The 24,917-nt window shown below is 41.9% G+C and overlaps 2 protein-coding genes and 1 long non-coding RNA gene across 15 annotated transcripts in view; 2 read left to right on the forward strand and 1 right to left on the reverse strand.

The window, feature by feature from the left end:
• The window catches only part of LOC125740088 (CMRF35-like molecule 1), a 152,238-nt gene extending 148,583 nt beyond the window's left edge, over positions 1-3,655 (forward strand). For 3 of the 13 annotated variants that reach the window (XM_049010816.1, XM_049010812.1, XM_049010809.1), the window contains exons 7-11: positions 640-686; positions 895-963; positions 1,289-1,348; positions 1,625-1,714; positions 2,029-3,643. In XM_049010816.1, the coding sequence (XP_048866773.1) occupies positions 640-686; positions 895-963; positions 1,289-1,348; positions 1,625-1,714; positions 2,029-2,031 (269 nt within the window). In that variant the 3' untranslated portion in view covers positions 2,032-3,643. Of the gene's footprint in view, positions 1-639; positions 687-894; positions 964-1,288; positions 1,349-1,624; positions 1,715-2,028 lie in introns of those variants that run through there. The other 10 variants (XM_049010823.1, XM_049010824.1, XM_049010814.1 and 7 more) reach the window with 8 other exon arrangements.
• Positions 3,656-12,753: 9,098 nt separating this feature from the next.
• On the reverse strand, positions 12,754-22,593 carry LOC125740090 (myelin-associated glycoprotein-like). Its single transcript, XM_049010831.1, has 8 exons — positions 22,278-22,593; positions 21,984-22,062; positions 21,290-21,646; positions 19,732-20,046; positions 17,062-17,328; positions 16,267-16,360; positions 15,881-15,923; positions 12,754-15,489 (listed from the first exon to the last, which is right to left on the reverse strand). The coding sequence occupies exons 2-8, from the start codon at positions 22,027-22,029 to the stop codon at positions 15,277-15,279; spliced, it is 1,335 nt and encodes a 444-aa protein (XP_048866788.1). The 5' UTR covers positions 22,030-22,062; positions 22,278-22,593; the 3' UTR covers positions 12,754-15,276.
• LOC125740101 (uncharacterized) lies at positions 22,589-24,389 on the forward strand. The gene is made up of 2 exons (XR_007397442.1): positions 22,589-22,907; positions 23,365-24,389. It is a non-coding gene; the product is annotated as an uncharacterized LOC125740101 (long non-coding RNA).
• The last annotated feature ends 528 nt before the right edge of the window (positions 24,390-24,917 follow it).

The following is a 24,917-nucleotide window of genomic DNA, read 5'->3' on the forward strand; positions in this document are numbered from 1 at the left end:
CCAGCCCGTCTGGCACCAACAACCATGCCACATTCAACGTCACTTAAATCACCTTTCTTCCCCATTCTGAAGCTCGGTTTGAACTGCAGCGGTTCGTCTTGACCATGTCAACATGCCTAAATGCATTGAGTTGCCACCATGTGATTGGCTGATCAGTAATTTGCGTCAACGAGCAGTTGGACAGGTGTGCCTAATAAAGTGGCTGGTGAGTGTATATTGTATTGTCACAGCCTCCCTGATGTGCTCCCTGTCCTGAAAGTATTTTTAGATATATTTTTTAGATATATGTACAGATATTATTTACCCCCGTCCCCAGCAATGCCAATGATCCTCACTGTCCATCTGTCTGAGTGTACTGCTGTCCTGTTGTGTTATACGTTGCACCTTGGCTCCCTGGAGGATGTTATCTTGTCTCACGTACTGTGTACTTTAATGTATATGGCTGAGATAATAAAGCTCTACTACTATTACTACTAAACAGAAAAAAAATGACACACAAAGCTGTTTCCCTCTATCGCACATGCTAATTAACACATTTCTAATTAAGAGGGAACGCTGTGTTTGTCACATAGGAAATTAACTGTATCAGTTAAGAGCAGAGACACTGGTGTGAGTAGAAGAATTTTTCTTTTGTTGCAGAGAAAAAAATGGTCAGGAGCCAAGATCCAGGAAGCACAGAATTGACAGTAAGTTCATATTAAGTATGAGAAGAAACTCTAGAAAATTCTGTAGGCTTTTGTCCATTTTAAGAAGATAAAAGCAGAATTGAGAATGTGTAATAAGCCAAGTAGTTAATAAAAAGTTTATTAGTTTTAGTTTATTATTTATAGAAAGAAATGTAAAATGGATTCCAGGAGTGATTGTTTTGAAAACTGACATGTGACTTTTTTCTAGGTGAACCCAGACCATGAATATGCAGCTGTAGACAGAACTGGCATCATAGAGGGAGCCCCCCCAGATCAGGTAAACGCAGGAATAAAATACATACAATGACACTACTGAGAGCAGCCTGTGTATCGAAATGTACAAATGTAATCATAATAAGTATGTGAAGCAACTGTATTTAATGTAGTACATTTTCGTAATCCATTTGTTACATTATTGTTAAAATGTTTTGAAAATTGAAAAAAGAACTCAAATTGGATAATATCTGTAAATGTACTAACATTAATGGATATACATTAACTGATCATCACAAAATTCACCAACAATGATGTTCCACTGCTGTCAGTTAAAGAATGGACAGGTGGTTCTGTAGAGATACATGGTCATAATGTTCCTCTCTCAGGCCTCTGAGGAGCCTGGTGCTGATGTCACCTACAGCTCCATTGTCCTGTCAGGCCCAGAGGTAAGATGGTTTCATGTAAATCAGGGTTTGGTTCAGACATATCACAATGAGAGTGACACGTATATGAATAATGTACTGACTGGGCAGGTACATCTACACCTTAGCTGATCTGTCAGATCCATGTGTATGAGAATTAGCTGTAATGTACCAAGAAGTACCATGATACCCCTGATATTTCACAGTGACTCTGATGGGAGGTTTGGGAGTTTATGGATTTGTGGTTTCTGTACAAAGGTTGGTCTTGTACCTCCACTGTAAGCAGCTAAATACTCTCAGCAGGTGTCCTCTAGATGTTCTTCACACCATCCTGCTGTAACCCCAGCCAGCGATGTGGTCTACAGCTCAGTCGCCCTGAAGCACAGAGAGGTGAGTTTGGAGAATCTGCTCTAACATGAGCTGTAATACATTTAGTCTGTGATGCTTCATGTGTGTCGTATGTTTCCTTTGACGCTGCATAGAGCCACAATTCCAACATCATATAAGCAGCTACTTTGGCTTCAAATTTTAAGCCAAATGTAAAGTGAACTAAAGAGGTTTCCCTCATTAATCTATCACTCTGGTTCATTTCCTGTTCCTGTAGCAGTAACATTAACACACCAAACTCCCTGAAATGCTAAGGAAGGTGTTGGTACCTCAGAAACCAAACTGATGTTAATGCTTATCTGTTATTCCTCATCCAGTAGGGGGCAGCGACACAGAGAGGCTCCTCTACATGTGGGGAGCTGCTGCTCAGGATGAGAGCTGTGAGGGAGACACAGATACTCCAGTGATGGGGAGGGATCATCAGCAGAGAGGAGCATCTTACAGTGATGTGAGCTGTATTTACATGGCATGCAGCACTGTCACATTACAGTGTGACAGTAACAGTGGCGGAACAACTGCACACAAGGCCCCAGGGCAAAACACCGATCGGGCACCCCCTCCTCCCGCGTGCGTGCGAATACACGCGTGTATGTGGCGGCACTGAAACGAGTTTTAAAGTGTAGGTGCAGGATCACAAAAAAACTTTGCGAGAGAATTCGACTGTCCCTCACAAAAACTGTAAAGTTTTAGTGGCTAAATTACGTTTTCTACGCCTTTTCAGACAGGAGGAGATTTGTTTGGCTATGACTAGAAATTTAGAAACTTAGACAGCACAGAATCATTAACCTACTTTAAGGCATTTATTTATACAACCACATATTTCCCACATTACATCACTGCATTACTGATGTCCCACATTTCAACATCAGTGATGCAGTGAAGATAGTCTTTATTTCAGATGAATGAAGACATTAGGCAGCCTTTAGATCCTACCCATCATGCACTGCAGTTTTTTTGCAAATTCCTCGAACGGAAAACCATTAAATACAAAAGGAACAGCTTAGTTTGACTTCAAAACATTACTATGTATTATATTTTAAGTTTGTTGTAGGGATTTTACAGATTTTTTTCTAAAAATTAAAAATTACATCTACTTTAAAAAAATACAGCTACCATAATAAGAATATATACGAAAGTCAAAAGTCAGAATTAAAATTTGAATATTATGTTCTAGCTGTCAAGAGCTTCAAAGAAATTATATCAGTATAACTTTATGTGTATTTAGTATATGGGAGGGTCCTCTTTTTGTTGGGGGGAGGGCCCTCTACGATCCAGGGGATGGCCCAGGCCCAGGGGCAGAGCTATAGGTGGGGTGGGCGGGGCCATCGCCCCTGGGCCCGGGCCCTCCCCTGGATCGTAGAGGTCCCTCCCCCCAACAAAAAGAGGGAAGAAATGGAGTCACGACTGCCAGTTTCACCGTGCATTCGCTCCCTCCTCCATTGCAGCATTTTTTTTTTAAACTTACATCACACGCTGATGACATTTTTCCGGTTTCCTGCCGCAAGACCATCTTCAGCAAGCGAAACTTAATGTAGAGTATGCGTGACTTCATTCCGAATGTACTCTTTAAACTTCAGGAAAAGTAGGTTGATGTTGCATGTTTACAATCACCAAGAGCCACTTCATTCTGCCTGCTCGTGTAATGCAAGCATGTCTTGAAGCACAATGTGCACTTTAATAAAGACTCCGAATGACCCCCCATATTATCTGACCACTTCTTTTTAATCTCGGGCACAGTGCGACTCTCTGAACTTGTGCCTCCACCACACTGTTCCACTCCATCAGTATATTTTTCCTGGCCTCTACTTCACTGAGCAGGACCTCCATTTCGCATTTGCTGAAATTCTTCTTTTTCACCCGTGCTTTTGCCATCAGATCCTCACTGATGTAAGTTCCAAGGAATTTGAAGATTTCCACTCTCTCCACTTCCGTTTCACAGATATGAATAAGAGTGTGCTGCCACTTCTGTTTCCTTGGATCATCTCCTTGGTCTTATCTGTGTTCAAAGTGAGGTTGTCATGGGGTCCCTGGTCTTTCTAAGATTCTGAACCCCCCCCCCCCCCCCAGGGACAGCTGGTACACTGGCTGGCGGCCCTCCAGGGACATGACACTGAGGTCCAGCAGTGGCTGGGCAGCTCCATGGCGATGTAGATGTCCTGCCTCGTTACCCCTGTGAGATGGATGACTGCTGTCACTGCTACTGTCACTGTCACACACCATGCACTCACACATGCACAGGCAGAGACTCGAACCCAGGTCCCAGAGGTGTGAGCACCCAATGAACAGTGCTAAGCACTGCACCACCATGCCTCCCCTATATTTGGATCCTCATTACCATAAATAAAATTTAAGATTGCCCATTTAATTGTTAAAGTAAAAAAAAACATTGACATCCCCTTTTTAAAAAAATATTCCTTCATTATTTAAAATACTGTAAGATAAGCTGTTGTCATTGCAGCTCATAAAATGAATATTTGAATTTATTTTGTGTTAGACATATATGCTTGAAAACAGTGATCATATGTTTGTACAGTTATCTTGCCGTCAGTGACTGACAGGTAAACCCGACATCCAACATCTACATCTCCAAAGATCTCCATACCACATGCGTAGAAACTAGACTCCCCAGCTGTCAGATTGTTGATGGTCACAGTGAAGACTCACTGGTCAGGATCATCTCTGACTGACACTTTACCCTCCTGTGGAGAGTCAGTGTGTACTATGGGAGTACATGACCTCACACTATACCCACTGCACCAGTATTTCACATGTGTTTCACATCATTTGTCCTCATAGAAACATAGGATGGTGACAGATCCTCCACTCAGTACAGACACCCAGCTCACTGTGGACACACTGTCAGCACCTGCAGGGAAAAAAAATGACTGAATTCACATTTTTCAAATGAACTGGACTGTGGGGGTCAAACATGCTCAGGGACGGTACCGATCGCCTGCTGTGAGTAGTACACCCTGACACTCACTTCCTCATCCTCTCTACCTTCACTGTCTCTGTCGTTTCTATTCTCACACACAGCTGGCAGAGTGAAGGGGGAGTGGACACTTTAAACAGGAAGTGACAAAACCACAAGGCTGAATGTTTAGCACTTCAACATGCCATTCTAGCATTATTTATCAGGAGAGCATAAAATACACTCTCATTGAATTAAGAGACCCATTAATAAAATAACCTCAGCATAAATAAAGGACATGCCTGAATTAGAGTATAAGTGTATTTATAATTGTGTTATTGCTAATAAGAAACAAAAATTAGTTGCATATCACTGTTGCCTCAAAAAGTCCTGTGTTTCACCATAGCTGTTTAATCATTAGTATATTAATCTAGATGCTAATGAAAAAAGCACACAGTGTAAAGTGAGGTAAACCTTCAACCGCACATCAGTCCATTGCAGGGCACTAGAAGCTGGAGAAATGCCATGTGAACAGAGGAAGCCTGCAAACTGCACACAGACACAGTCATGGCCACATTCAAAACCAACACTCAGCAGTGCTGGGATGGCAGGTGTATGAGTCAGATATCTAATATCAGCATAAACTAAAGACACAGAGAGACTTTGAGGAACCCCTGAGGCCAACAGAAGACATGGGCTTCTGAAAGAAAGGCATCAAAATCCAAGTCAATGTCTAGTTACTCTTACAGTAAATAAACTGGAACTGCATCCCCACTCTACCCACAACCTGCTAACCTTAACAACTCACCCAAAGATCTGTGAAATACATTTTGAGTTATCACAATAATGACATCGTGTCTGAGGCTGTCTTTTTGTCCATGATTAGACATAATTAGACAGATAAACCTACCTACTTACCACGTACCACCATCTCTGCCTTGCCCCCCCCCCCCATAAAAGAAAAAAAATAAATCACCCTCGTCTCACTGCGGAAACAGTGGTTTCCTCCTCCAACTCTATCTCTCCATCACACAGACATGCCAGCATCTTCTACCCAACGCACAGATGCTGCTACCAAACAGCCAGTTGAGAATAAAGAGAGCAGAGGGGGGGGGAACGATCTGAAGGTCGTGTGGTTTTGAGGCCGGCATTTCGTCAGTAGCTATGAGACGCCTCCGCACAGGAACGGACTTTTGAGGTCACCGTGAAGAGCAGCAGCAGCGGGGGCCGGCATCGCTGAAGTGGCGTCAAGAGAGGAAAAATGTCGTTATTGGCTGCCCTTTACATGGAAAGAAAATGCCGCCTTCATGTGAGACAGTATGGGCACTATGGGCACTTTCAGGGGCACCAATTCACCTGAACCACGTGTCTTTGAACAGAACACGGAAGGCGAAGCAATCCAGCCGATGCCCAACAGTTCTCTGCGATGTGTGTATATATATATATATATATATATATCCATCCATCCATCCATCCATCCATTTTCTAAAGAGCTTATCCTACTGGGTCGCGGGGGGTCTGGAGCCTATCCCGGAAGCAATGGGCACGAGACAGGGAACAACCCAGGATGGGGGGCCAGCCCATTGCAGGGCACACTCACACACCAGTCACTCACACATGCACACCTACGGGCAATTTAGCAACTCCAATTATCCTCAGCATGTTTTTGGACTGTGGGGGGAAACCGGAGTACATGGAGGAAACCCCACGACGACATGGGGAGAACATGCAAACTCCGCAGACACGTGACCCAGGCAGAGACTCGAACCCTGGTCCCAGAGGTGTGAGGCAACAGTGCTAACCACTGCACCACCATGCCACCCCCTGTTAGTCATTATAAACAGTGAAAAAACAACCATCCTAAAGTAAGTGATTCTCACCTAGAGGTCCAGCAGAGAATGAAGAGGAGCATCAGAGGAGCCATATGTGTGTCGCACTGACCTCAGATCTGTGGAGACTGACACTCACATCCTGATTCTCTGTAACTTCACTGTTTCTCAGTCTTCTCTATGCTCACATACAGCAGTCACAGTAAAGAGGGAAGGGTCACTTTACACATCACACAGGAAGTGATGTAACCACAATGATGTTTCCTACACAATGGGGTCCCTGGTCCTCAGTTATATCCAGGTTTTCAAGGTTAATCATCAAGAGTTTGACTTTGACCCTGTAATATTACTTGTCAGGGTGGGTGCCCGTCTGGCCCTGTACTCTGTGCCTTTTCCCTGTCTGATGTTGCCCTAGTGAAACCGCTGCGTGGCTCAGTGGGCTGAGTGTGCAGCTCAGAGGCAGACATCCCTCCTTCATAAGCGTGATGCCTGAGGCCAGTCTCACCTTCTGTGTCATTTTCTCACCTTCTGTGTATTTTGGTTTTATTTGATCTGTATCCATTCCTCACTGGAATACCAGGGTCTCTCCTCTTTATTTGATCTGTATCCATTCCTCAGTGGAATACCAGGGTCTCTCCTCTTTATTTTATCTGTATCCATTCCTCACTGGAATACCAGGGTCTCTCCTCTTTATTTTATCTGTATCCATTCCTCACCGGAATACCAGGGTCTCTCCTCTGCATTGTTTTCCTTACAGCTTTGCCATTTGTTTTTAAAGCACTCAGTGGATTAGCCCCACAGTACATTTCAGATCTGCTATTCCCCCCCCCCCCCCCCCCCCTGGTCACTTAGATCGCCCTCACAACAGCCCCTCTCAGTTCATCACTCACATCTAAGCCAAAGGTGACCGGCCTTTCTCTGTAGCTGCCCCCTGACTTTGGAATAGTCTCCACATTAAGTCTTGCACCACTATTGAAGAGTTTAAATCTTAATTTAAGACCCACCTTCTCTCTTGCTTTCAAGGTTCTCCTATGGTTCTTGCCAAGTCCACTATTATGTTTTTAATGACACATTCAATTTAATTTTAATTAACCTCTTCTTTAATCTGTTAATTATTTTTTTATTTCTTATATGCATGTTTTTCATGTAATTTTATTTATATATTTTACTGTTAATATAGTACTTGCTAATCAGTTCTCTCTGGACTGGAAATCACTTTGTATCAACTCCTGTTTAAATGTGCTCCACAAATAAATGACTTGACTTCCTGAAGCATCAGATCCCTTTATTAGGGAATCTCCAGCATGTGGCTGCCCTCTAGTGGATGAACAACATTAAGCTACATCAGTCAATATTAAAACATTAAACCTCAGTATGTTTTATGACTTCACTGTGAGGCTCGCCTGTATTTCCCTCCTCAATGATCAGTTTAATCTAACAGGTGAAGCTGAAGGCAGAGCTGGAAATTAGTTTAGTCATGACTTCAGAAGTTACCCTGACAATGGATTCTGTACAATCAGAGATGGAGCTGCTGGTTGGGCTGGTCATCGCCTGCTTTTTCTGACTGATGTAGGTTTGAATGTAAAGTTTCAAACTGCTTAATATGTATTAATCTGTTATTAATGTTCACACAAAAAGAGCTTTAAATGTGTTTGCACCTTATATCTCCCACAATGTGCTTCTGCATTTGATTCCTCCTTGACTGGGGTAAAGTGATATAACTAGCAAGAGAGAAAGAGAGGAACTTTTGGGAGGCGTTATTGTCCAAAGTTGAACTGATTGTCTAAAGTTCATCTAAATCACCTATTACCCATTGTAATCCTTTCTATACCCACCTCTGTAGACTTCTAAGGGCATCATTGGCAGCAAAATAAGAGGGTTACAGTCAGGGGCGCCGCTAAGGGGGGGAAAGTTGGGACAATTCTAATGGCCACGCCCTTTAGGGGCCCCCAGAGATCTGAATGGGTGTGGTAGGGGGGCCCAACCTCATATTTTGTCATAGGGCCCAAAATTGCTAGCGGCGCCCCTGGTTACAGTTAAATTGGTTAAAGGAATTTAACGTAAAATTTGCCAAGCCAGGTTTTCAGCACCATGGACAGCAATTTAGTGTTGCTTAAAATGGCATCTTGCTTAAAAGGGCATTATTATGCTCATTTTCACTGTTCAAAACTTTATTTTCAGGGTTTACTAGAATTGATTTACAAACTTCAGTGTTCCAAAGGCACATAATTACCCCAAACACCGCGGTATTACGCATTACCGTAATACTGCATAGCAAAGACTAAATGGCATAAGGATTTACAGACAGACTTTACAGACAGAACTGTGTGGTTTCCCATAGACAGACAGATACATGGTTTACGGGCTTGAAGGCAGTTAGATCAACAATATCTAATCATGCGCACATGCAATAAGCACCAACTAAAGATGCTGCTTCTGATTCTGATGTAGAACAGTTGCCGACTGCTGACTCGATAACAAATTACCTTTTATTAGACACCGAGTTGACAGGAAGCTGCAGTTGTGCATTCATTATTTTTGTGTTATTGGCTCTTTAAAGAACTTTTAAGAAGAAATCAGATCATATCAGATCAGAAATCAGAATCTTTATTATCACTGTACAAGTACAACGAAATTGGGTGCAGTCCCTTTTTATGCAGAACGATTTTAGTAGGCAAAAACAGCACGACAGAAATCCGTGCGTATTAAAGAACTAAAATTGTAACTTTTCGAGTTAATTGTCAACCAACTGCCCTATGAAACTCGAGACCATTTTATTATATTAGAGTGTAACGTATAATTCTAATAGAATAACGGGGTTATATGGTTGCAATAATACGGACCGCATTTTCCGGGTGCCCTGATTGTCACACACAACAACCAATAGAATCAAAGGCGGGTGTTTAAATGAAAAACATCTGACCAATAGGAATGAACTTCAGACACGTGGGCCACCAACGTGAGAACGTGAAACACATGCAAGTAAACGCTGCGGAGTATGACCGTTCATGCTGTTTACTACAATGTTTTGTTAAATATTTAAACATAACTTTACCTGTTTATGTTTCTGCAAAAAAAATTTGCACTCTTCACTGTATGCGTTTTAAAAGGTAAGTATAGCGGGCTAGTCAAGGATAAATATGAACTAGGTAGTGGTATATTTGTTAGAAGTCAGTGTCAAGATAGAGATAAATACAGAATGTACGTATTGTCGCTTTTGTTTCTACACAATAAAGGCGACTAAATGAAACTGTTCATTGTATGTACGTACGTCATGCAGCTTATCCGCCCGTGTTATTTTTCAGAATTTTTTTGCACAATGCTGTAAGTAGCTGTAGTATTAGCATTAATGTGGTTAACTTATCATTGAGGGTTGGTATATAGTATTATACAGCCAATTCGTTCATTTTTTTCTGATGTTATGAATGTATTAAACTTAGTTGACTAGTTATACTTGCATAATCTTTTAGAATAGTTTAGTGGTGTTTCAGAAGTGTCCACTTGTATTTTTGAGGCATTTCATGGCCAGCAATTGAAAGTTGTGTTTATCTTAAATTATCATTTAACTCCCTATTTGTTCCCTACAGGGCAGTGTAAGTTGGCTTCTCCTGTCCTCCAGCCCAGCTGGGGACGCTGCTTGTGGTTTGAACCATCTGGCACCTCACTGTCTTTGAATACATATTAGCAGATATATGGTCCAGCAATTTCGCTGTATGTACAAGATGTAATTTAACCTTATATTTTTGTCAAGGTGACTGCAGTCCAGCATGTCAGAAATTATATGTACTGTGTTCAGATCTTTCTATTAAATCTTATCTTAAACTTTGTGTAACAGTATACAATGGCTATAAAATAAGCATGATTTAGCATCTAAGTCAGGCAGGGGCGCCGCTAGCAATTTTGGGCCCTATGACAAAATATGAGGTTGGGCCCCCCTACCACACCCATTCAGATCTCTGGGGGCCCCTAAAGGGCGTGGGCCCTTAGAATTGTCCCAACTTTCCCCCCCTTAGCGGCGCCCCTGAAGTCAGGCATATAAGTAAAACCGCGCATCTTAATTGAACGTTATGGTAACAATTTAAGTATCCTTGACAAGCTCTAGGTGGCCCTCTCATATGTAAAGGTCATGCCCCGGTCAAAAGAGACCCCCGAGGATGTCAGGATGAGTATTGTAAATGCTCACCAGTCTAGAGAGGGTTATAAAACCATCGCCAAACGTTTTGGGATTCATCGGTCCACCGTACGACAAATAGTCTATAAGTGGAAAAAATTCAAGACGACAGAGACTCTGCCTAGATGTGGACGTCCGACAAAGTTATCCCAGAGAGCACTAAGGAAGATCATGCAGGATGTGCAAAAGAACCCCAAGACCACATCCAAGGATCTGCAGGCCTCACTTGCTGCAGCTGACGTCTACGTTCATGACTCGACTATACGACGCAGGCTGAATAGCAGAGACGTACGGCGAAGGTTATTCAACAGGAAACCTTCACTCTCAAAGAAGAATACTGACATCAGGTTAGGAAAAACTTGCCAGCATGACCTCAGCACATGGAACAAGCAGGTAAAAGCTGGATAAACCTTCCAAGAGTGTGAGCCGCTGGACCAGCCCATCAGCGTGCAAAACACCTGTGATGAAGACCAAGAGAAACTTGCAAAACAAGGTCCTGACAGCTTAGAAGCCATAACTTGAGTTATATAAGATATAAATTAATGCTATTGTGTATCAGTGACTGAGGGATGCAATGTATGACCCCTAAAGTTGCAAGTTCTCACGGTAAACTCTGCTTTGTTCCAAGTTTGTTATTAGTAAATAAATCTACTTCAGAGAACTTGCTGATTGAGTAATTCTTTTTCTATTGGGGTGTCACTTGCATATTTCATTTAAAAAGCATTGTGTGCGTGTGTGTGTGTGCCCATTTCTGCGTGTGTGTATGTGTGCACATTTCTGCGTGTGTGTATGTGTGCACGTCTGCATGTGTGTCTGTGCACGTCTGCATGTGTGTCTGTGTGCACGTCTGCATGTGTGTGTTATTCCAGGGACATTCCCTTAATCCCAGCCATGCGCAGTAAGACATACTGGCTTGTATGTCATAGGAATTATGGTAAATGCAAGTTGCAGATAAACACCCTTTTCACTCAGTTTTGACTGGGAAATTCTGAAATAATTTTGATACCTGAGTTGCCTAGTTGAGATGACTATCAACCGTTCAACTATTTATTGAAAATAGGATTTTCCCAAGAAATGAGTGAGAAAAATATTTGCATCTGTCATTTTTTTTCATTTCGCTCCGAACACAAAGCATTTGAATATGACATGCTAATAATCCCGACTTCACAAGCTGGATGGAGTATCTTCCAACATATGAAGGCAGCATAAGAATTGTTTTTGTTAGTAGTTGAGGAATTTGATTGCACCAATTAAGGGTTTGAGTCAGTTGACTGAATATACGTATTTGCTTTACTGTTGGAGAACTTACCTGTTAAAATAGTAATAGGGGGAATCATAATCGCGATTATTCTGACCTATATTTCGATCCTGATTATTTACCACAATTATTCTTCACAGCAGAAACATTGTATTTATTGGATTTTAGTAATGAAACTCATACACTTATATTGAAATTAAATTGAAACCATAATAAAACTTTAATAAGATAACATATGTTGAACTTATAGAAATATATAAAAATTAATAATACTGAGATGAACCATTCTCTGAGGTTCAAAAACACTGAACTTAATTTTTTCCCCCCAACTATACATATTACAGTCAACTGCTCAGTCAACTGATATAAAAAAGTGTAACTAAAGAGTTTTAGCAAGAAAAACTACATGATCTGGCAGGAGACAATATGTCCAGCTGTGCTGAAGACCCTTTATACTGCTAGATAATATGTGATGGCATCCGTTGTATCTCAGTGTTTTTGAGAACTTGCCGGATACGCGGTTGCGTACTTACATGAGTTGATGAGCTTGCCTCACATTCCTGAGTTTTTTGTTCACGTATTGTTTGGTCATAGATCACTTCATGATTAAGCTTTAAGTGGTTAAATAAATTGGTCGTGTTGCCTTGTGGTGCAGACACAGATTTGAAACATATTCTGCAAATTATGCATCTGACATGTCCCGGCATGAAATTTGTATTTTCTAGGCCAGGAAGGAGGCAGCAGGAATCCCAGTGGTGGTGGATGACAGAGTAGAAATGTATCAATCATTTTTTTAGAATATTTATCAGAACAAATATTGAGAGCATGCATAAAATATCTTTCAGCATTACTAAATAATGTAATGTGATTCAATTTTATTCTTATTCAATTTTTATTCTCATTCTTAAACATTTGTACTGCTGTGGTAAGACAGCCAGCTCAAAGTTGAACCGAATGAAAGACAAAGGGCTGGATTTAAGCAGCAGGTGGCAGCAAAGTGCTTGTAAAGAAGAAGCCATGAGTGGTACAAAGCACTGGCTGTACAGGTTCCCAGCAAACAATCCTACACTGCAGATCAACCACTCTGCATTTATATGGCTAGACAGAATGAGAAGGGCCCTATCAGACAGGTCTCACTGCAGTTAGCATAACCAGTTATTTTACTGCTCTGCTTACTCAACACTAACTCCAGGAAAATGAATACAGAAATTGCAAAAAGTTTCAAAATCAAATTAAGCATGGATATATTAAATGGTAACAATGACCAGCATACAATAGACCATTGTTTTAGGATTAATAAGCTCTTTAATATGATTCATTTGTACTTTCATAATTAAATAAAACATGACAAAACATCCATCCATTTTCCAAACCGCTCATCCTACTGGGTCACGGGGGGTCTGGAGCCTATCCCGGAAGCAATGGGCACGAGGCTGGGAACAACCCAGGATGGGGGGCCAGCCCATCACAGGGCACATTCACACACCATTCACTCACACATGCACACTTACGGGCAATTTAGTAACTCCAATTAGCCTCAGCATGTTTTTGGACTGTGGGGGGAAACCGGAGTACCCAGAGGAAACCCCACGAAGACATGGGAAGAACATGCAAACTCCACACACATGTAACCCAGGCGGAGACTCAAACCCAGGTCCCAGAGGTGTGAGGCAGCAGTGCTAACCACCGCACCACCATGCCGCCCCATAAAAAAACATGCTGAGGTTATTTTGAGTTACCAAATTGCCCGTAGGTGTGCATATGTGAGTGACAAGTGTGTGAATGTGCCCTGCAATGGGTTGGCACCCCATCCTGGGTTGTTCCCTGTCGACGTCCGTAGCCTTCGGGATAGACCCCCTGCTACCTTGAATAGGACACACCAGCAACGTACAGCAAAGGACCAATGTTTAAATAAAACATGACAAAACACTGTTTTTAATAAAACTTTTTGATTGATTACCAAAAAGCAACATTGCATCAATACGACTGCCTGGTGTACTTTCTGTAAATAAACAGAATGAAGACATGAGGGTACATTGAACCAGCAGGGGGCAGCAAAGCACTAATGAAGAGGATCCCATAAGCGTGTCATTTACGGTACTGCACGTTAAAGTATATAAATATTAATATAACTGAATAAACGGTAAACTATTCACGTGTTCAAGAATAAAAAAGAAAACGCCATACTGAATACAAGGGTGTGTCTTCAGACCATTGTGACTGTTTCTTCTGACATTGGGAACAAAAAAAAAAAATCACTGAAAATGGACACTTTGTTTATATTAGCTCTGTGTTGTGTCCCATCCATCCATCCATCCATCCATCCATCCATCCTCAAAGTGTCTATCCTGGCCAGGGTAACTGGGGGCCTGGAGCCTATCCTTCAATGCGGGGGTACACTATGAATGGGACACCAGTCCATCACAGGACTGTACATTATTCATAGTATGCTTTTTCATATATATCACTAAAAGTTCACCTGGGATCCCCGAATTTCATTTAACTTTGTTCCACACAAAGAGTATTTAAAAAATATATACAATGTTTAGATTACACACATTTAGGATTGTATTATTTTAAAATGTTTTAAAATGTTCTTTGTCCCCGTCTCGTTGACTTTGACACTTTAACAAATGCCCTCTGAAAACAGAAGTATGTCTGAGAATAGAAAAGGTTGAGTCAGAACATTACATTCAGCTGTACACTTGGTTTCAGGGAAGCTAAGGCTGCAAATGCCCCTTTATCTAGTTTCTGTGTAGCAAACAGAAACAACACTTAAAGAAATCATTTAGCGGATGTAACAGGCGCAGGTCAGCATGGACAAGAACACTACAGGGTGAGTTTCCTTTTCGCAGGCTAGTAGTAGTAATAACACTAACCCATTATAGTCACACGTCGCTAAACAACAGGGATAAATTCTGAGAAATGCGTCATTAGGCAATTTCGACATTGTGCAAACATCATGGAGTGTACTTACACAAACCTAGATGGTATAGCCTACTACACACCTATAGGCTAAATGCTATAGCCTAATTAAGGATGACATTGCACATATGTATTTTATAGAAATACATAAAACAGTAACATATTTGTTTATCATTAACAAGTATTTTGTACTGTACATAAATGTATATGGTATACTTTTACAAGACGGGCAACGCAGTAGGTTTGTTTACACCATAATCACACATGAGTACTGCATCGTGCTATGACATCATAGGGGACAGGGATGTTTTTGCGCCATTATATTCTTATGGGAGCACTGTTGTGTATGTGGTCTGTCATTGACCAAAACGTCATTATGTGACGCATGTCTGTACTACATTACTGCCTCGGGAAAGTGTCACTATCAAGGTGTTCTGCTGCAACCAGAGCTGTCATCTCCACAACAGGGGACTAACTACAGTGGGTTGATAAGCTGTCAACTGCAAAAGAATTGGCATAGATATTGTCAATGTCATCTTCTGATTGGTCAGGAAACCTTATTGAATTTTCATAGATTTCTTCATCCTTGGCTTGTCTTGACTGGTTCATGCTAGAAAGGTACGCGTTTGAGTGAACACTGCTTTGCATGTTAACATAAACTTGTGAGTGTTTCTCTTTTTGGTCCTGCAACACAGAACAGTTGGGGGGAAAAAATCAGAAAAGACAAGATTATTCTTCACTCCACAACTCCACAAGAAAAACAGAAATAAAATTCTTAAGAGGAAATATATTCGAGGAAATATTTCTGGCGGAGCTTTAAGTGACAGAAAAGTGTCTCTATCCAGAGCGTGGAATTGGTTTGTTGTAGAATTTTCTGAATCTCAATGTGTGTAGAAATTACTTTGGTTTCACACAAGCATCTCACTACAACCACCATGTCACAAATGCTTAGAGAGGAGCATGAACAGATAGTACCCAGTCAGAGCTCTCCTGGAGTAAATCTACCATCCTGTTGATATGCAGCAGGCCTGTTTGTCAAGCACCAGTTTTAGTGTGTGTGGGAAGTCAATCCTACCTTCATATCTACAGAGCTTGATGACTCCCTGGATCTTCTATGTCTGGAACAAAATCAATTTTAGTTTAAAATAAAACATATAATGAATGTTACTCAATGCATATATCTCAAGTCTAGAAAAACACTTAAAAACATTGTGTTACTCAGCTGCAGACCATAATACCCATGAACATCACAGATTAACAATTGTGCACTTTCATGTTGCTAATAGGGAAACATAGAACTTGGAGTCCAAAAGGACTCCTGAAGAGGCCCCGAGGGAATGCTAGCCAGTCGATTTGCTTAGCTCTGCGTGTATACTGTTATGCATTATAAACAGTATAGCTTTAGAGTTGTCTTTTTGCCAATGACCTAGAACATCCCTTAAACACAAGAATTTATCCTACCTGTAGAGACAGAGGGCTAGTCCGGGCAACAGCAGGACCAACAGCAGTGCTACCAGTCCAGCAGGCCACAGACCTATAATGGTTGTCTCCTCCCCTACAAATGCAAGTAGAGGTCTGTGAGGGACGGAATTATAAACCACGGACCCACAAGATCCTGTCCCGCTTGTCCACGAACCCGCAGAAGCTTGTCATTTTTATAACAGTAGATATTAGCAGGCTAGTCATTCTTTCTAAAGTTTGGTTAATTACTAATAAGAAATTTTATCTGTGCTCTGTTGTATATTTTACACTGGAGACTTATGCGTACCTTTTAACTAAAAATGGTCAGTTGGGGTATAGTGATATTTTTATGATTCCTGTATTGTATTTAATTTGGTAGTAGACTGCACAATTTATGAAGGTTGTTACTGAATAAAACACAGAAGCAGACTTGTGTAAGTCGTGTTGGCAGTGGATTTCTTCCTGTAACATAGCGGCAACATGACCATTATACGTTAGTATTCTTAGCATACTCAAAAAATGCCGCTATAACACTGCAACAATTGATATGTATTAATGCTTAGTAGTTGATAAAGGGGTAAAAATTGGTATTGGTATTGGCAGGTACTCAAAATTTTAATATTGGTATCAATAAATTATATTGTGCCACCTCTGGGGCTGATCATTATTTTTTAGGATCCACAAGGAGAGGCAACATTTCTGAATTTACGTGTGCAAACTCATACTGTGAAGCCTTTGAAGCTTAACGACGTCTGAACTAAACCACGACCCTCTTTCGGAGTGGTACGCACTGACCTTTCACCCAGAGCTGGATCTCCGAAGAGTTCTGACTGCCGTGGGCGTTCTGAGCCTGGCAGAGGTACAGACCAGTGTGGGCAGGTGTCACATTAAAGACGAAGTCCTGCCCAAAGCCGAGAAGTTCAGCCCCGTCTCCCTGCTGGCAGAACCAGGCGTAGCTCTCCACGGGCGGGTTGCCGTCGCTGGTGCAGACCAAGGTCACCAGGTCGCCTTCTGTCAGTGGGTTGGGTGCACTGATGGTGGCGTTCGTGTTTCTTGGGGAGTCTGTTCAGAGGTGATGGACATTGGTAAAAGGATGGGATAACGTGACTCCCAAGATGATGCAATCACATATAAAATCACACATTTTTCAGGTTCTCACAAAGATCTGTAAATGCAACCTAAAAACTACAAATGGTAAAAATTTTGTATTTAGTTTGGTGACTTATGGTTAAAGTTAGGGCTGGGTAGGGGTTAAGGGTGTCATGTTGGGATTAGAGTTTTCCCCACATAAACAAATGGAGAGTCCCCACAAAGATATAATTACAATCCTCTGTGTGTGTGTGTGTGTGTGTGTGTGTGTGTGTGTGTGTGTGTGTGTGCATGCCTGTGTATAAGGATTAGAAACTGAAACCCTGGGCAGAACAGTGTTTGAGGTTTCACGCCTTTATATGCACGACCTGGTGGTCAGAGTTCACTTATCGCACATTCCATCTGTAAGAGCAGTGTGTGAAGGTTGAATTAGCAGAGAAATAGCACAGCTGTATATAAAATGTCGCAACCTGCACGATTTAAGAGAAGACATCAGAGTTCAAAAGAGGGAAAATTGTTGGTGCATGCTTTGTTGGTGCATGTGTGACCAGGGCATTATCCAAGATAATGTCGGCATACCATCATGAAGAATGGACTACATCCAGCAGGAGTAACTGTGGATACAAGAGGGAGCTGCCTGAATGTCAGGGTACTAAACCGGTTTGTATCTGAAAAGACACAGCTGTCCAAATCACTGTAAAATTAAATACACACCTCCACTCTCCTGTTTCCACCAAAACTGTTTGTCGGAGCTCCACTGGGTCAATATTTGGTCAGGCTGCTATAGTCAAAGATTTGGTCACTCATGCCAATATCGCTTTCAATGGTACCAGCAGTGCAAATCTTGTGAAACATATATTGTTCACTGATGAGTCCACCCTCATTGTCTTTCGCACACCTGGGAGAGTTACGGTGTGGAGAAGCTCCAAAGAGGCCGACCACCCTGAGTGTTGTGTGCTCAGCGTGCAGCACAGGGGCGGATCAGTGATGCTTTGGACTGCAATATCGTTGCATTCTCTAGGCCCACTACTTGTTCTAGATTGACACATCACTGCAAAGAATTACAAAACCATCCTAAAGGACCATGTTCACCCAGTGGTTCAAACTTTGTACCCTGAAGGTGGTGACATGTATCAGGATGATAATGCACCAACACACACAGCAAGATGGGTGACAGAGTGGTTTGAGGAACATGAAAGTGAAGGTGATCTCCCATGACCCTGCAGTCCCCAGATCTGAATATTACTGAGCCGTTTCGGGATGTTTCGGAGAAGCGAGTCAGGAAATGTTTCCTGCAAATCAGCATCACGTAGCGACCTGGCCACTGTTGCAAGAGGAATGGCTCAAAATCTTTCTAGCCATTCTGCAGGACTTGTGCCTGTCACTCCCAAGACAAACTGATGCTGTACTGGCCAGCTTCAGAGGCAGTGTCTTACTCAGTGCAAGCCTGGAAAAAGAAGGCTGCATTTCTAGGATGCATTTGCAGGAACCTTTGCAATGGGACAGCCTTGTCACGTCGCTGTGATGCATTCGGTCTTCGAACGCAGCCTTATTAGTACGCTGCAGCCCCTGAAATTGAACACAGCTATAGTCACTCAGTCAGAGTGAACTGAACAATGGGAGTTTGTTGGTGTCTTCTACCAAGTCAGTCATTGTCAGTTTACTGATCGATTTACAGCAATTTCCTTTTTTTCTTATTTTCCAGCTACTGAAGTGAAGAGAACTGGTCCCATTTGCGGGATGCAATCTTCCGCATGGCATGCACGGCACATGTGTTGGAAGAGATTCTCTCTTTAATGTCATTGCATCGGTACGTCCATTCAGAGGCAAGTACAAATTCCTTAGGTACATCCTGGACTGGATGCCAGTTCATCACAGGGTACACAGAGCAGTGCAGAGCACAACCGAACACATTTTGGTTTTGGCTAAATAATAAAAAATATATATTTGTTAATCATATTTTTATAAAAGCAACATACACATTTCTGCTACAAATAAGCAATTTAAGTTTGTTTCTAGAAACTAGCATTCTTGTACAATTGCACCAAAAAGTGACACACTTTTTATTTATAAAAACAACTTAATAATAAAGATATTTACTTTTCATACTCTTTGCTGTATATGTTCTTGAAAACCTGCTCTAACTCTCTGACAAATACTCGTTAACCGTCTGCTGGAGATGTGGTTAAGTGACCGGAAGCATGCCGTGCCGTACCCTGTGCTGCTATGTAAAAGATCAGTGTGACATTTAACCCCGCGTTAGGTTGTGCTCTGCGCTCCCCTACATGCCCGTACACACATATACGGGCAACTTAAAGACGGCAGTTCAGAGAACTACATGTCCGCAGAAAGCATCAGCGAAGCGACCAGACTTACAGAAAACCGTGAGAGGGGGACTCTGCGTGGTGGCGATGTGGCTGCCGTTCGTCTCCCGGGCGTACGCAGCGGTACACGAGATGTTCACCCCATGATGGAGGTGCGACGCCCTAAATTCCAGCGATGAGGTTGCAGTCAAGGTGCCGTCCTTGTTCGTCACCAGCGCTCTGCGGGCGTCTCCCAAGAGCGGCGTCCATATTAAATCAGGAGGCAGGCGGGGACAGGGGGCCGGAGCCATGCAGGACAGATTGAGAAGGGTGCCCTCCATCACGGCCTCCGCCGACACCAGGGACAGCCATGGTTTGGGTGGAGTGTCTGTGGGATAGGAACCCGTGCTGACGCTATTAAAGCAGACGTGCGCTGACACGTGTAAAGGCACTAGAGCTGCACCGGATCAAAGTGTACATGTATATTTGACATATTATTTTATATAAAAGATATTTATACAAAAGACTCCGAAACATATAGTTCAGTATATTTGCCGTTGGGGAATGTGTGCAAAACAGTAGGCTGAAATAATTGCGAACCTTTCAAATAAAGATATTGCTAAATACAATTATATTTCCCCCTCGGTAAGATTAAGAAAACAAGTAAATAACATGTACACAAGAAAATACAACATTAATTTTGAGGAATTCTTGCGATGCCGGTAAAGTTTAAAGATATATCCAATATAATATTCAGATTCCTGCCCCAAATCATCAGGCTGCTAAAAACTACTGACCTGCATCTGTCCTCGCTGAATTAATTGTATTGCATCGTGTTGCAGGCCTATTGCACACTACTCTCAATATCCAGGCACGGAGTGGGTATTTATTCCCAAACCCTGCCCGTTTTGCATTCATTTCTGGGGGAGCTTCAAGTACGGGGGAGCTTGATTCACAATTCAAGTACTATTCCGATAAATATATTACTGACATTTCATGAGGAAAATAAATAATAAAATGCATAGTATAGTGTTTAAGCAGTATTACGTTTTCAGCCCAACGGGGCTCTTTCTATCTTTCTACCGTCCATCGTTCAAGAAACTTTCAGTGATTGGCAATGGCACGCGCTTAGCTGTGACACCTCCGCAACCGCGCGCTACTCTCGCTCAGCTTTAAACAGCAGGTGGTCAACCTGGACGCGTGCGCCGCGTATTCGCGCGTTTCCGTCAGCAATCGTGGTCTATTGTATGTGTGTGTGAGAAAACTCGCTGGTTAACATTCCAAAGCGTTGCCGTAGAATTTTAATATTATAAAATTGTTTTGTTTTTGACCGGCACAACAGCTAAGCAACCAACTGGAAATTGCCCGGGGCCTGTCAATATCCCACGTTTTCCGCACTTTACTAGTAGCCTGCTATCTGCACATCCCTTCCCGATGCACCACCTATTTATTCCATATTTATTGTTGCATTCCCCATATTTGACTGTATTTTGCCTTGCGCTGTCCTGGCACGTATTGCACTGACGCTTGTCTTGCCCGCAGCCGTAGCACAAGAATTTCACTGTTTCCCAGAATACATCAGACAATAAAAACTTGATATTAAGGTGCCCTTATGTTCAGCTGCCTCTTACCTGTAATCTGTATCCGCATTTCCGTTGGGAGAGTCATCATAAATCCACTTTCAATTCTGAAGTAATACTTGTCGGTGTAATTCTGCTGGAGTCCGTCGAGGATGGTGGTGCAGTTCTTCTGCAATAGGTCTCCGATAATCTCGCCGCGAAGCAAGTTGCGGCTGCTGGAGGAGTTGAACACATCGACGCTGCCTACGAACCACTGCGAGCCTTTCCTCCACACCCCGCCTGCCGGTTTCCTCAGCTGTCCAATGTAATTATCAGGAAAATCAAAAATGCAAGGGATGAGCAGGCAGGAGTCCTCCAGGGCATCCAAGTGAGGGGGCACCCAGAGAGACCAGTCAGCGCACCGGACACCTGAAATCGTTGCAAAGGTTGTAATCAGTGCAACTATTAACATGAGTTCAATGCAACTGTTAATATGCACTCAATCGAAACTGAAAAAGACCCTGCGTCTTAAAAGCGGAAGAAGGGTAAGGTCTGCAGGAAAATGAAATCTTATTCAACAGCAGATGGAATGCAAGCATAGTATTATTATTGTTATTATTATTGATGTAATTATTATTATCATTGTTATTCTTATAGTTTAACTTACTATTAGCACATAAATAAATCCAAAATATTGTCTCACCAATAACTATAGTGCAAATGCCGCAAATAATAATTTGATGCAGAATAACGAAATATGACCTACCGGAAAGCAAAAAGCAGAGGAGTAGAAGTCGAAGATTTACCCCCATGTTTTAATATCTACGCCGATCAGCGTATGGGTTCTTCGTGTGGAAAAACGATCAAGGAAAGGGGGACAATAATCTCCACGTTATTTTCGCAGGAGTGAACTGGGTGGGGCATCCGATTTAGATTCTTAATTTCCTGCAGTATCTCGGGACTCACATGAACACTTATCAGCACATTAAATTTAATTATCGCATGTTCACTTTTATTATTATTATTATTATTATTATTATTTTATTATAAAGCTTCTTACCTGAAAACATCCTTCATAAAAGGTGAATAATAGGCATAAATGTAGTACGTGTGTCCCTTACAGTTGTCGACTGCTGACTCGATGACAAGTAAGCTTTTTTTAGACACGGGGCTGACAGGAAACTGCAGTTCTGCATTCATTAATTGTAGTATCACTGACTATTTTAATAAGAGTTTTAAGAAGAAGCACAAAACTACAGAACTTCGTGAGTATTAACGAACTAGAATTATAACTTTTCGAGTTAATTGTCAACCAACTGCCCTATGAAACTCGAGACCATTTTATTGTATTAGAGTACCGTATAATTCTAATAGAATAACGGGGTTATATGGTTGCAATAATACGGACCGCATTTTCCGGGTGCCCTGATTGTCACACACAACAACCAATAGAATCAAAGGCGGGTGTTTAAATGAAAAACATCTGACCAATAGGAATGAGCTTCAGACACGTGGGCCGCCAACGTGACAACGTGAAACACTTGCGAGTAAACGCTGCGGAGTATGACCGTTCATGCTGTTTACTACAATGTTTTGTTAAATATTTAAACATAACTTTACCTGTTTATGTTTCTGCAAAGTGTAACGCTGCTGATTTGCACTCGTCACTGTATGCGTTTTATTTTAAAAGGTAAGCATAGCGGGCTAGTCAAGGAAAAATATGAACTAGGTAGTGGTATATTTGTTAGAAGTCAGTGTCAACATAGAAATAAATACAGAATGTTTATTGCTTTTGATTCTACACAATAATTCACTGTATTTACGTACGTCATGTAGCTTGTTATCCGCCCGTGTTATTTTCAAGACACAATTCTTTAAGTAGCCGTAGCATTAGCATTAATGTGAAATTATTGTTGAGGGTTGATATATGATATTATACAGCAAATTCGTTAGTGTTTTTCTGATGTTTTGAATGTGGTAACCTTAGCTCACTAGTTATACGTATTTAATCCTTTAGAATATTTTTATGGATTATCAGGAGTATCCAGTTATATTAGTTATATTTCTGAAGCATAGAATTCCTAGGCAGCATTTTCAAGTTGTGTTTGCCTTATATTAACATTTAACTACCTGTTTGTTCCCTACAGGGCAATCAAAGTTGGGTTCCCCTGTCCTCCAGTCCAGCTGGGGGCGCTACTTGAACCACCTGGCACCTCACTGTCTTTGAACACATATTAGCAGATATATAGTCCAGCAATTTCATCGTATGTACAAGATCTCTTAACCTTATATGTTTTTCAAGGTGGCTGTAGTGTAGCACATCAACTAATTTGGTGATAGTATTTTTCATCATCTAAGTCAGGCATACAAGTAAAACCATGCATCTTAATTGAATGTTATGTTAATATAAACAGCCAATTCCCTTGACAAACTCTAGGTGGCCCTCTCATATGTAAAGGTCATGCCCCGGTCAAAAGAGACCCCCGAGGATGTCAGGATGAGTATTGTAAATGCTCACGAGTCTGGAGAGGGTTATAAAACCATCGGCAAACGTTTTGGGATTCATCGGTCCACCGTACGACAAATAGTCTATAAGTGGAAAAAATTCAAGACGACAGAGACTCTACCTAGATGTGGACGTCCGACAAAGTTATCCCAGAGAGCACTAAGGAAGATCATGCAGGATGTGCAAAAGAACCCCAAGACCACATCCAAGGATCTGCAGGCCTCACTTGCTGCAGCTGACGTCTACGTTCATGACTCGACTATACGACGCAGGCTGAATAGCAGAGACGTACGGCAAAGGTTATTCAACAGGAAACCTTCACTCTCAAAGAAGAATACTGACATCAAGTTAGGAAAAACTTGCCAGCATGACCTCAGCACATGGAACAAGCAGGTAAAAGCTGGAGAAACCTTCCAAGAGTGTGAGCTGCTGGACCAGCCCATCAGCGTGCAAAACACCTGTGATGAATACCAAGAGAAACTTGCAAAACAAGGTCCTGACTCAACAGCTTAGAATCCACAGGTGGAGTTGTATAAGATATAAATTAATCCTATTGTGTATCAGTGACCGAGGGATGCAATGTATGACCCCTAAAGTTGCAAGTTGTCATGGTAAACTCTGCTTTGTTCCAAGTATAATATTAGTAAATAAATCAATTTCAGAGAACATGCTGCATGATGCATGCTTTTCTATTGGGACGGAGACACTTGCATATTTCACTTAGAAAACATTGTGCATGTGTATGCATACATGCACACGTACTATTCCAATGAGAGTAATATCGGTTCACATGTCATCGTAATTATGGTAAATACATTACAAGTTGCAGATAAACACCCTTTACACTCGCAGTTTTGAGAGGGAAATCCTGAAATAATTTTGGTTGGGATGACCTTCAAACTTTCAACTATTTATCGAAAATAGGATTTCCCCAGGGGGCGGCATGGTGGTGCAGTGGTTAGCCCTGTTGCCTCACACCTCTGGGACCTGGGTTCGAGTCTCCACCTGGGTCACATGCGTGTGGAGTTTGCATGTTGTCGTGGGGTTTCCTCCGGGTACTCCGGTTTTCCCCCACAGTCCAAAAACATGCTGAGGATAATTGGACTTGCTAAATTGCCCGTAGTAATGTGTGTGTGAGTGAATGGTGTGTGAGTGTGCCCTGGGATGGGCTGGCCCCCCATCCTGGGTTGTTCC

Source organism: Brienomyrus brachyistius, chromosome 4 (assembly GCF_023856365.1).
Source record: "Brienomyrus brachyistius isolate T26 chromosome 4, BBRACH_0.4, whole genome shotgun sequence".
NCBI classification, from domain to species: Eukaryota; Metazoa; Chordata; class Actinopteri; order Osteoglossiformes; family Mormyridae; genus Brienomyrus; species Brienomyrus brachyistius.